Source organism: Antechinus flavipes, chromosome 1, assembly GCF_016432865.1.
Source record: "Antechinus flavipes isolate AdamAnt ecotype Samford, QLD, Australia chromosome 1, AdamAnt_v2, whole genome shotgun sequence".
In the NCBI taxonomy this organism is placed as follows: domain Eukaryota; kingdom Metazoa; phylum Chordata; class Mammalia; order Dasyuromorphia; family Dasyuridae; genus Antechinus; species Antechinus flavipes.
Window position 1 is genome coordinate 106,828,054 of NC_067398.1, and position 13,004 is coordinate 106,841,057.

The following is a 13,004-nucleotide window of genomic DNA, read 5'->3' on the forward strand; positions in this document are numbered from 1 at the left end:
CTCTATCCCACCCACTAATCATGAAATCATGCCAGGCGGGAGCGTTAACATCACCTGTGTTGCTGTGGGGTCACCAATGCCATATGTTAAATGGATGCTAGGGGCAGAAGATCTGACACCTGAAGATGACATGCCAATAGGACGAAATGTCCTAGAACTAAATGATGTAAGGCAGTCAGCAAATTACACCTGTGTCGCTATGTCAACCCTGGGTGTCATTGAAGCAATAGCACAAATCACAGTCAAAGGTATGTTAAATGTCAAATGTTTGTGCTTTGTGTTTGCATTCTAGGTTTCATTAGTCAATGAAGGCACTTAAAAAAAAATTAACTTCTAAACATATTACCTCTGTGTACTTTGGCTTATAATGATGTTGTGCAAAGCATCTCTTTGGTGGTATTTCCCACCAAATAATTGCCCTTGTCACTTATTTATAACTCAAATAATGGTCCCTATAATTAAAAAAAATCTTTTTATATGCCAGTAGTTTGATATTATAGCTGTCCTTCAGGGAAAGAAAAAGAGGGAAAAGAACTAAATCAACATGGAATAAGATTATTTAAAGTTATTTAAAATAAAAATTCTAAATAACAATTTTTCCATATTATTTCTCCTTTGAGATGTTATCAGATTGACAAGTATGGAGCATAATCTTCAATTAATACTAAATATTTTCTTAAATATTAAATATTATTATTGAGGGAGGGATAATTTGTTTTAATTCATTATCTATGATCATTCATGAACATACTTCAGTTTGGTGATTTTAAAAAGTACTTCTCAGTGCAACTGATGCTTCTGTCTTCCTGATGTGTGTCTGTTAAACTAATTGCAGGCAGTTTCTATGTCTTGATGATTTTTTTTCTGTAATAAAGTGATTTAAAAGTATTTTTTCTATAAAGATAAAGATAAAATTGGGTGTTATATTCTCAACCCAGGTCTCAGCATCAAATAAATCATAATAATGGTCAACGATTTCATAAAAGCAAAGATATATTTGGAACCTCTATAATAATTTAGTTATAGAATATTAAAAATAGTATGATCATTTTATGCAGAAATGAATATATTAGATGCAACAATATTGAGTGTTTAATAGTGATTTGCTTATAATTTTAGAATTTAGAAGCATTTTTGTAATTCTACCTGTCAGTATCAGGAGCATCATTATTACCTATGGATTTGAGTTATTGATCTATTATTTATTACCAGTATGTAATCCTCAGTCTCTTTAACCATATGGACTTTAGTTTCTTCATCTGTAGAATGAATTTAGATTATCTGATATCTATAATTCCTGACAGCTGTTATATTTTATGTTCATGTTCACCTCCTATCTCTCCATTTCATCTTTAAGCCTTTTTTGTTCCAATGAAAATAAATAAATTCCAAATAATACTCTACTATCAAGCCAATGATGAGAATTTTCTGTCAATTAATTTCATTTCTTATTTTGATTTTTTTTTAAAAGCCTTGCCCAAGCCTCCTGGGACTCCTGTAGTAACAGAGAGCACAGCAACAAGCATTACCTTGACATGGGACTCAGGGAATCCTGAACCAGTTTCTTATTACATTATCCAGCACAAACCTAAAAATTCTGAGGAAGCTTATAAAGAAATTGATGGAGTAGCAACAACTCGTTACAGTGTGGCTGGCCTAAGCCCCTACTCTGATTATGAATTTCGGGTGGTAGCTGTCAATAACATTGGGCGAGGTCCACCCAGCGAGCCTGTCTTAACTCAGACCTCAGAGCAAGCACCTTCCAGTGCCCCTCGGGATGTACAGGCTCGAATGTTGAGTTCAACCACCATTTTGGTTCAATGGAAAGAACCCGAGGAGCCCAATGGACAGATCCAAGGGTATAGAGTTTATTATACAATGGACCCTTCTCAGCATGTCAACAACTGGATGAAACACAATGTTGCTGATAGTCAGATAACTACCATTGGGAATTTAGTACCACAGAAAACATACTCTGTGAAGGTCTTGGCTTTTACCTCAATTGGAGATGGTCCCCTTTCAAGTGACATTCAAGTCATCACTCAGACAGGAGGTAAGCCGACAGTGTGCTACAGGAAATGCTCTCTCTCTTTCTCCATCTTTCTTTTCATTTTCTTAGGGGCAGATATTCATAAGAACAGGATATATATTTTTTTGTATTTGTTTATAACTTTCTAGGAGATATTTTACATTTGGATGATAGTTTGCGCTCACATTTCATTATTTGCATTTCCCTTGAATTTTCAAATGATTTCCTTCATTATATCAAGACATTTAAATATTAATCTGTCTAAAAGGGGCAAGACTTGAGACAAGGTAATTTAGATATTTTTAAAACTTGGAAAACACATCGAATCCTACGTTTCTTAGCACTTAAGACAAAAAGATAAATTTATGGTGTTACAACTTTCACTTTTTGACCAGAGGAAGCATATAGATTTGGTTTTAGAAAATTTATTTTCCTGAAACTAAATTGAAGAAAGGATTTATATTATAGATCTTTACAAAAAGACATTAACTGGTTTTATGAATAGTATCTTCAACCACATAGTCTTGGAGAATGTATAGAATCATGGTTCAAACAAATGAATATTATATTTACCTTTTTATGAAAGCAATGCATGTATTCTTAAAATTATACCCAATAATATAAAAATTATAATAACGTAATAAGTATGTAAAAATTATAATGACTCTTATTTGAAGGCTGGAAATAATGGAATATAGTAACTTGCATGTGAAGATTGTGTCTTTTTAAATATATATATATTTCCCACAGTATCTGGCTCTATATTTAATAAATAAATAAGTGAATGAAAGAATGAATGTGCAAATGAAGGAATATTTCAAGGAATTTGTAATTATACAAGGACAAAATTTGGATAATTCAAATAAGATAATTAACATGTACATTAGATTTTCTCTCAATATTAGGTCTCTTATAGAATATTCAAACAGGGATTAATACTTATTCAACTATTAGAATCTCTTTTAAAAAATGCCAGGAATTCACAAGGCTTACAATGAAAATTAAAATGAGAATTATGATTTTCAATAATTAAGACATTTCTATAATCTTTTATATGCATTATCTCACTTGAATCTAAGATATCCTCTAAAGAACATACTAGTTAGTATTAATCCAGTTTTGCAAAATATAAGGAAACTAAGACTGAAGAGATTAAATAAAGTACCAAAAGTCACAGTGTTTGATGCAAGGTTTGAAGTCAATGCTCCTGGAGTTAACAGTTTTTCCACTAAACCATATTGCTATTCTTTTATATCATAAGTTAGAGAGAATCAGAGCTTAATTCCCTTATGGAAGTTTAAGATAAGGGCCTAATCTTGCTAATATTGTGATATCCACACATATAATTTAACTTTTATCTATTGCTCTTTAATGATGGTTGAATGTAGTATTCATATACATGATTATTCAATTATTTTGAATTTGAAGTGTTCTTGGCATTTTTTGAGTTGAAATTTGTTTTTTGCAGCCTTATTTATAATACCTATTATTCTGCCTTTTTGCTTTTATTAATATTGTCATCATTTTATTACTAAAGTAGATACTTATTCCTTATATTTTTCTTCTTCATGTATTAACTATATACTTTCCGTAGAACCAGTTTTGTTTTGCCTGCATGGCCTGATACTAGAAACTAGAAAAAGAATATTCAGCATATTGCATTATGTACTTTCTTTGGGAAGGTATATTTCCTAAATTTTATCCAAATATCAGTCTCTTTTCATGCTTCCCAGATTTCAGTGGCTTTCTAGGCTTTTCTTAAATTTCCTTCTGCTTCAATAGTCTTCTTATGCAGCTAATAAAGAAATAAAATATCTTCTATATGATAACTTTTTTACTTATATCAGTGGGGAAAATGACATGAAGATAATGGAATTTTTCTTGTGGGTGATTTTTTTTTAACCTTAAACCCTCTCCCCCCCTTTGGAGATAAATATAAAAGTATCATTTATGAGGTTTTTTGGCCAATAAAGTTGTAGCAATTAGAGAGGAGACATATGAAGCCCTACCCTTATAAAGAAAACAAGATACTTTTCCCAGGTTAAGCTTGTCACTTTTAATCATATCGCCATGCTGTTAACTCAAACTTTGACTAATACTACCTTCCTCAGCCTCCTTTTTCCTCTAATTAGAGGGCTGGACAGTGGAGTACTATACTCCTTACAATATTTTTCTTTCTAGAGGTCAGAAACTGGACTCTATATCTACTGCTCTGCTTGGTTTCAGCTCTAAAAAATGACATGCCCCTCTGGTCTCCTTGATATCCTGTTCCCTAATTCCCTTTTGTGCATTGTCTTATCTCCTACATTAGATATGGGCAGAAACTCTTGATAAATTGTGTCTTCAAGGGTTAACACAATGCCTGGCATGTAGTAGGCAATAAATGTTCGTCAGATTTGGGGTAGAAGTGTATAGTATTTTTATGATCATCATAAAAAGAGAATTTTGCAAACGGCATTTAGATTTTCAGCTTCAGCTTCATTTTATAAAAATTATATTTGCTTCTTACATTGGCTTCATATAGCTTACAGATGAAGGAGGTTTGACCCTCAATTAGTAGAATGTGGATTTCTCCTCACTTATCCCAAAGTTTTGCTTTGTCCATATTTAATATTTTTCTGATGTCGTCTCAGTGCTAGAAAGCCAGTTTAGATGTTCAGCATGGGGAAGATTCTGCATGTGAGATTAGATATGTTGTTTGAGAAAAAAAATGACTTCTCAGCTGGACATAAATTATATATACACACACAAAAAGGCATAGATGAGGTTGAAAGACTCCAGGGTAAAATAAAATGAAAATAAATAATAGGCAATTTGTAAGGCTAGGGTAGAAGTAAATATTCCCTTATGGGGCATTAAAATATACACATAATATAATTATTTCTGTAGCCACAATATTTGGCAGAGTTCATTTGAACTATGATGAATACTACTTTGTACCATGATGGTATAAACCTGGAAAGTCTGTGTCCTCAGAAGCCTTTGCTTTTGTAAAAATGTTATGATCATTGGGAAGAAAAATGTTTGAGAATTTAAAAATAAATCTCATTCATTTCACAGCTGTTTCTGGGATTTTCTTTGTCTTTTTTGTCTTTTTTTCTTTTTAAATATCAGTTATGCATTCATTTGATTTGAATGTGGCAAAATGACTCCTTGGGATAAGCCATCTTTAATTGAAATCTCCCTTTCCAGGAAGCCTGAGTACTTTTACCCTCTGGATGAATATTAGGAAAGGATTAATCTTTGTAATAAAAAACTAAATACTGAATTCAAAAAGAAAAAATATTAGTCTGGTACACAATGATCATAGAGTGCAAAGGCACAAATAATAAGGAAGATCTGGTTTAAAGTATCATTAAACTAAATGGTTTAGTAAAATGCTTTAAAAGCAAATAGATGACTTTAGGGGGAATCCACCTGCATATGAAAACTTCAGTTAAAGCTACTATCAAACTAATCTAGCCATCAATATTTTAATTTACTCTTTACAAGGAAAGTAACCTAACTTTACATACTTTATATCTAATGTACTGTTTAATTATTATAAAAGTGAGAGATGGTGGAAAATTGAGGACCTTAGGAATTACCCTCAATGAGGGAAAACATTCAGGTTGCTTCAGTAAGAATTTTTCAATAGCTTAATGTGTTCAAATCACTGTACTAAACTCTAGCAATACATTGGGGAATGGAGGGTGTAGGGTGGGGAGAAAGCAGAGGAACAATTTTGTCATGGCTTCAGGATAAGAAATTGATACTGTTCTGTTATTTTATTTCCAAGATAGATTAAAAGTGAAACAGAAACAATACAAATAATTTAAAAGTAATTAGATTTCCTAGTTATTTTCACACAGCTATTTAATTTTCTATTAACATGAGAAGGTGAATATTTACCCCACAAGGATTATCTTGAAAACTTTTTAGTAAGATGCCTATGACACATTGACTGCTATATTATATTTAGATTTAGTGTGTTACAGTTTTTATTACATGTCATCCATTCAATTCAACAAAAATTTCTTAAACACAAGGCATTTTTTTTTTTTGGCTGAGATGAAAAATTATGGGATCTCTCCCCTTAAGAATCCTACAGTCTGATACACAGAGTAGGGGTGAGGCTGGAGGAGGGGCAGGCACTAAGCAGAGTCTGGGGTGCTTTCCCAGAATTGAGAGAGATACAATTAAAATGTAACACAAAGTGCCATTTGAGCAAAATTAAAAGAACAAGGCAAAATAATTTTTAAAATTTGAGAAAAGAGATTTTATTTTCTTCCTTATAAAATGGAAGGTAAAATTATACCAGAGAAACATTTTTTTTAAATACTAGCTTTTCTATTTTAAAAATTCATGCAAAGATAGTTTTCAACATTCACCCTTGCAAAACTGTGTTCCAAAATTATGTTTATAGGTATATAGGTGAGTCTCCTGGAGGGTTTATGCACAGAATGTGTGACTCTTTGTCACAATTTTATGGCTCTCCAAATATTAGACTTTTAGCAATACCTTTCTGTTTGCTCCTATGCACTTTTCTTTCTGGAACAAATTATATTCCCTTTTGCTTTTCTACTTTCTAGCTTGTTTATGTTTTTCCCCACATTCTCCTTCCTTGATGTTTTATATCCTTTTATCTCCTTCTGTCTGGCTGAATGATTAAGTTAGGTCGCCCACTGGGCAGATTCTTTTCCAAAAATATAGATAACCTATTCAAAAAATACTTTCCTCAGGCATCAAATTAATGAGAATTTTAAAGTCTATAATTCAAAAAAAAAAAAAGAAGAAAAAGATAATGTAGGAAATTGGAAATATGAATTAGGCATTCTTGTTGGCCTTAAGCTTAAATATTTAAACTATATATATGTATGTATGTATGTACATGGTATATATCTTTGAAATGAATTAATCTAAAGTGAAGGCACAACAGAAGGATTCCTAGAAATCATTATTACATGCCTTTTCAGTCACAGTCTTTTTTTTTTTTAGAGAAGAAACATTTTAGTATGTATGTGTGTATATGTATTCATAGAAAAATAATTTAAATGATCAAGATTAAATTGGAAGTTGCCTTTACCATTTGATCTGTTTCTAATATGTTGCTAATGAAAAGCATCTGAATAATAATGTAGGGGATTCTGATCTTCCTCATTTTCCTTGCCTGTAAAATGGAGGTGACTGGACAAATTCTAAGGCACCACTCAGCTTGTAATTCATGAACATTGATCATTATGAATCTTACTCAAAAAAAAAATTATCAACTACATAAAAATTATTTCATTCTTGAGATTCAAACACTAAACTGTGTCTTTCATAATTTTATATTTTTACCAAAAACTAAAATGGCATTTGTTGCTTAATGATAGGGTGATTTTTTTAAATTGAAAAACTTAGCAATTTCACAAATTATTCAATTGGGCTTGAGGGCACTAGGAAGCCTGTCCAAATCAATTAAAAACATATTTTAATATTCATATAGTGGGGAAAAAACACATAATTATTTGAATCAGAAACTGACTTAATGGTTAGAATTGCTTATTCCCACACACAGTTCAAACAAAGTCTTTGAAGAGTTTAAGATTTGCTTTTTTCAAATGAATATTATTTTAAGACTGATGTAGGAATAAATGAAAAGCGCTAAATGAGAATAATATTGTACAGGAGTCCTATTAAAGACTGAAGACACCACAATACATCAGTAAGTATGTTGGAGTTAAATTCAGACTAAGGGGCCTTGAATCCTGCCTCTGTTTTTTTTTTTTTTCCCCAGCTTTTGAATTCATGTTAAAACCCTTGATCTATCAGTTTTATTATTTGCAAATAAGGAATAATATTTGTAGTACCTACCAGCTTTGCAACATTTTGCCAAAAAAAAAAAAAAGGCCTTTGCAAACCTTAAAAACTGTTATATTCAATTTAATTTTAAAAATCTTTAGTACTTAGAAAAATAGGAATAAAAATAGCCCTTACTTTCAAAGAGTTTCTGTATGACTAGTGATAGAAGTGGTAATGGGAATGCTAGAGAGGATATGTACAGAGTAAACAGAAAATATAGGCTGAACAATGTAAGTCCTGCAGAGTTGAGGACCAATGCTATCAAATGGTGGGATGAATGATGGTGGGGAAAGGTACAGCAAAAGTCTTATAAAAAGTAAAACTTGACTTAAAACTTCTAGATTTAATTCTGAAAGGAAGCTTCGGCTTCCACTTTATAGAAGTGAGGGAGAGAGAATATTCTCATCATGGAGGACAACTTATGCAAAGACCCAGAAATCGAAGATGGAATGTTGGCAAAGTAAGTCATTTTGTCTAGAACATGAGTGCAATAAGGAAAGTCCTATCATACAAAAAGATTGGGGTCAGATTGGGAAAAACTTTAAATACTAAGCAAAGAAGTTTGTATTTTTATCCTAGTGGCAATAGGAAGCCATTGGAGCTTTTGAGCAGAGGAATTACAAGATCAAATTTGTGCTTCAGAAATATTAATTGTGAAACTGTGTAGAGGACATAAGAAATAAGAATCTTGGTCTAGAGAAACCAACTAGGAATTTATTACAGTTGTCCAGGCAAGAGGTTAATAAGTTGGAGCTAGAGTTGTGATCATGTATCTATATATGAATGGATATGAGAGATATTAAGGGTGTAGAACTGAAAAGCCTTGGCAAGTAATTCGATATGGATAGGAGAAAGAACAAGCATCTGAGGATGATCTTGCATTGCTTGGAATAAACCAAGTCCTCGTATGAATCTAAGTAATAGGAAACATGATGATTTTCCCAATAAATCTAGGGAAATTAAGAATAAGGGAAGATTTAGGGAAATGATAACACATTCTGCTTTGTACCTCTTAAGTATGAGAGGCCCATAGGGACATGAGGGTGCTGATGTCCACTAGACATTTGATTTTCATATGATTGAGCTCAGAAAAGAAGGGCTAATGTCATCTGCATGGATATTTGAATCCAGAGGAGCTGTCTCTAGCATTCCTTTGATCTACTTAATTAAATATAAATGAAATTATTAATTGTGTTCAAGTGAAGGTCCATAATCTGGGAAGTAATCTAATTCTACTCCTCTCTTGCATAATTAAATAGACAATGGCATTTAAAATAATTCTATTATGTTTATATTTTAAGTATTTTAAAATTGCTTAGGGAATGAAAAAAGAAAATATATTACTAAGATCAGCTTATTTTAGACTGAATTATCCTGTTCACCCAAAACTATAATTTATTAAAAGGTCAATGTAGTTATCTTAGGTGATTTAATAGATATTATTTTGATTATTGAAATAGTGTACAAAGCTTACAACAGTATTTGGAAATATTTCCATATTTGCAGGTAATAGATACAGAAGAAATGTCTTTAATATTAAGATGTAAAAACAGATGCTTCTAATTGTGATTAAAGGTGATAGCTGTCTTATACTCCTCTTATATTCTGATATCCCCATTAGATTATAAATTCCTGGAAGGCAGGGAGTGTCTTTTCCTTTTTTTTTTTTTTTTTTTTTTATCCCTAGAGCTTACCCTAGATCCTGGCACTTAGTAGGCTCTTAATAAATGTTAACTGATTGACTATATTCCTTAGTGTCATTGCCTATACCACAGTAAGACCTATTTGTAGTATTATATTTACTTTCACCATAACTGGAACAGTAATTTTGCATCAAGTGACTGATTAATTTATGCCCTAGAATGGGTCTTGAATTCAATTTTGACAATAAATTTACAAGTACTTGAAAAGCTAAAAGCTGTAAAGAAGTAGAAGGTATTGTCACTAATATACATTGGTGAGTGATAATAGATTCTAGGTCCATATCTACTTCAACCCAGCTCCATCAATGGGCCTTATTTAAACCAGATGAATTCTTAGTTCTCTTTTACTTCTGAGCTTGTGTGATTCAGTAAGGGTAATAATGAATTACTTCTTCCATTCTTCTGTTTTCCTCTGTTTAGTGCCAGGCCAGCCACTAAACTTCAAAGCAGAACCTGAATCTGAAACCAGCATTTTGCTTTCTTGGACACCTCCACGTTCTGACACCATTGCTAGTTATGAGCTAGTTTACAATGATGGGGACCATGGTGAAGAGGTAAGTAATTGAGGACTTTTTTCATGAGTATGTCCATAGATAAACACTTTGGTATTTGATATTTATTACAATGACCTATTGTGTCAGAGAACGATAGGATAAAAATGCCTGTCCATCATGGAAACTATGGTGCAAGAGTTCTTAACCTTAATTATGTCATAGATTCCTTTGGAAGTCTGATGAAGTGCATGGATCCTTTCTTAGCATAATATTTTTAAATGTCCAAAATAAAACATAATATTAAAAAGGAAATCAATTATGTTGAAATGCAGTCATCATAATATTAAGGAAAATAGTTCACAGATCTCAGCTAAGAACTTCTACTTCAGAGAATCCTTGGTAAGCATAATGAATCTTTCAAGCTCCTTTGTAAAATCTACTTATTATATCTGTGGAGGTTATTTGTATTGTGATTTAGGAGAAAGAGAACTGGATATGGAATTTAAAGACCTTATTTGAGTCCCAGTAATGGCACATATTAACTTGTGATTTCTGTCAAATCATTTCTCTTTGGGGACATCAGTTTCCTTACCTGTAAAATAAAAATGTTGAATATCTCTAGTTTCTTTATGAATTTTGGACTAGAATTCCCATCCTTGATATTTGCCTAAAATAAAATTTACTTTAAAAAATATTTGAAGAACTATATTTCAGTACAATTATTTTCTTTGGTAACACTGTATTTCATTGGAAAACATTATTCTGAGAGGGGATCTATAGACTTCACCAGAGGCTTAAAGGGGTCTGGGACACACACAAAAAATTGGTTGTGAACTCTTGCTCTAAACCCTTTGATATTTGTATTCACTTATCTCATTATTCTAAAATGATCTGGAATTACACATATAGTGAGTAGTTAATAAGTATTTCCTGAGGTGCCTTGAATGAACTTTCATCTCTATCTGCAAAAGGAGATACTTCAAAGTCTGAAGTAACTTAACTCCTGGAAATTAACAAAACTCCTGTTTGATTGCTAAAAAGATATACAAATCATAACTCTAGAGTTAAGTAAGTCACTTTGAGAATTTCTTTATATAGACATGTAGATATTTTATGTTATCAAGAAATTTTGATTATTTTTTTAAATAAAATGTTCCCAATATTGTTGAGTTGAATCAGTTTTTTTTTTTATTCCTTTTCATTCTTTTCAAATTGAGTTATTGCTGACTTTCATAATTTTGTAATCATGGCACTCCTTTTAAACAGATTTCTGTCCACTTCCCTTTCTTCCTTATCTCAGGTTCTTCTAAACTCCAATTTCCTGGCACAGATCAGGATTATCCTGGGACTTTCAGATGCTCTTTCCTCTTTGTTCACAGTGAAGGTCTTTTATTTTATTTTTTTGAAGGAATATTCCGTTATTCTTCATAACTTGGAAAGTAAAGATAGTTCTTAGAGTCCCTCCCTTAGTCTTCTTTTTCAGGAAGGAAAACCCTCATTTTGAGTTCCAATAAGAGTCATTTAGCTATAGCAAAAATGCAATCAGTGTACACTTTGTTCAAGTCACCACCAAATTCTTGATTTCTCCATACTTCCTGGAAATAAGATACTTAGTCCTTTGTAATTTTTTGTCTATAGCCTTCCTAGAAATCTATGATAAACTGCTTTTGAGGGTCTTCAATCACTCTTCTAATATCTAAAACTTTTCAACTTATTAGCAAGTGTCACCTGGTTTTATTAACCTCTTATCTTTTATCATCTTATCTAACCTTCTCTTAACTTGTTTCATCAACTTGTTCTTCTCAAATTCCTGTTTCTCCCTCTCCTTCAGCTTCTCTTTCTTCAGCACAAATCTTCCATTTATTCTGAAGTTCTCTCAATTTTCCCCTTGGTAAATTCACTTGCTAGTTTTGTTCATAATTACAAAACCCTATAAATTTATTTCATAATTCTTTGTTCTTTGATTTTTTGTTCTTTGATTTTTATTATTCAACTCAAATCTTCTTCCTATGCCTTGCCCCAAACAACTTTGGAAACTTATTTGAACTTTCATATCTCAGATAAGGAATGCTGCTGGTTAATCTGTTGCTTAGCTCACAGAATTGTAGAATCTTAGATTTAGAAGGGAATTCAAAAGTCTTATGGTTTATGCTAGACCTGAACAGGAAAACTCTATATAACATTTCCTGATAAATGTTCATGCAGTTTTTGGAAATATCTAGTGATGAGAAATACATTATTTCTTGATGCAGATCAAAGCATTTTTGGAAAATGTTAATTGTCAGGAAGTTGGACCAAAATATCTTTCTGCAATTTCCCATGTAAATTCCTTCCCAACTTTCCATCCTCCATACATACCTCATACAAAAATGTTTCTAGTTCTACCATATGGGGTGAATAAGAAAATGTTGAGTCCCTTGTCCATGTGAAAATTCTCCAAATATTAGAAAATACTATCTTTTTTCTCCTGTATCTTTTCCTCTACAAGCTCAACATCTCCAGATAGCAGTCAGTTTCCCCTAATGTGGTATGACCTATAGGCCAATCATCATCTTCACTTTTTTTCTTTTTTTTTTTTTTGGTCAATGTCCTTCCTAAATTTTATCTGACCCATATCTGACTATAATTCTGTGATTGAAGACAAATATCTTTGTCATCTGGAGTTTGCTTTTCATTATTGAGAATATATTCATTTTAAAGGAAATAATCAAAAAAAAATTGACAACATAAAATACCTACATATTTCTCTGTCTCTAACAGTCTCTCTCTCTCTCTCTTTCTCTCTCTCTCTCTATATGTATATATATATAATTTTAGTGACTTACTTAACTCTAAAGTTTGAGTTGTAATTTGTATACCATCCTAGCAATTAAACTCAGTTTCCCAATATGAAAAATATCTAAGGCAGTTTTGAAGCCTTTACATTTTCATTAACATGTCTTAACTCCTGCAATG

At 31.9% G+C, this 13,004-nt stretch overlaps 1 protein-coding gene across 18 annotated transcripts in view; it reads left to right on the forward strand.

Moving 5' to 3' along the window:
- PTPRD (protein tyrosine phosphatase receptor type D) overlaps positions 1–13,004 on the forward strand; it is a 2,844,105-nt gene that overhangs the window by 2,641,543 nt on the left and 189,558 nt on the right. For all 18 annotated transcript variants that reach the window (XM_051987498.1, XM_051987402.1, XM_051987374.1 and 15 more), the window contains 3 exons: positions 1–248; positions 1,472–2,053; positions 9,976–10,109. The exon at positions 1–248 is cut by the window's left edge and continues 22 nt beyond it. In XM_051987498.1, the coding sequence (XP_051843458.1) occupies positions 1–248; positions 1,472–2,053; positions 9,976–10,109 (964 nt within the window). The remainder of the gene's footprint in view (positions 249–1,471; positions 2,054–9,975; positions 10,110–13,004) is intronic.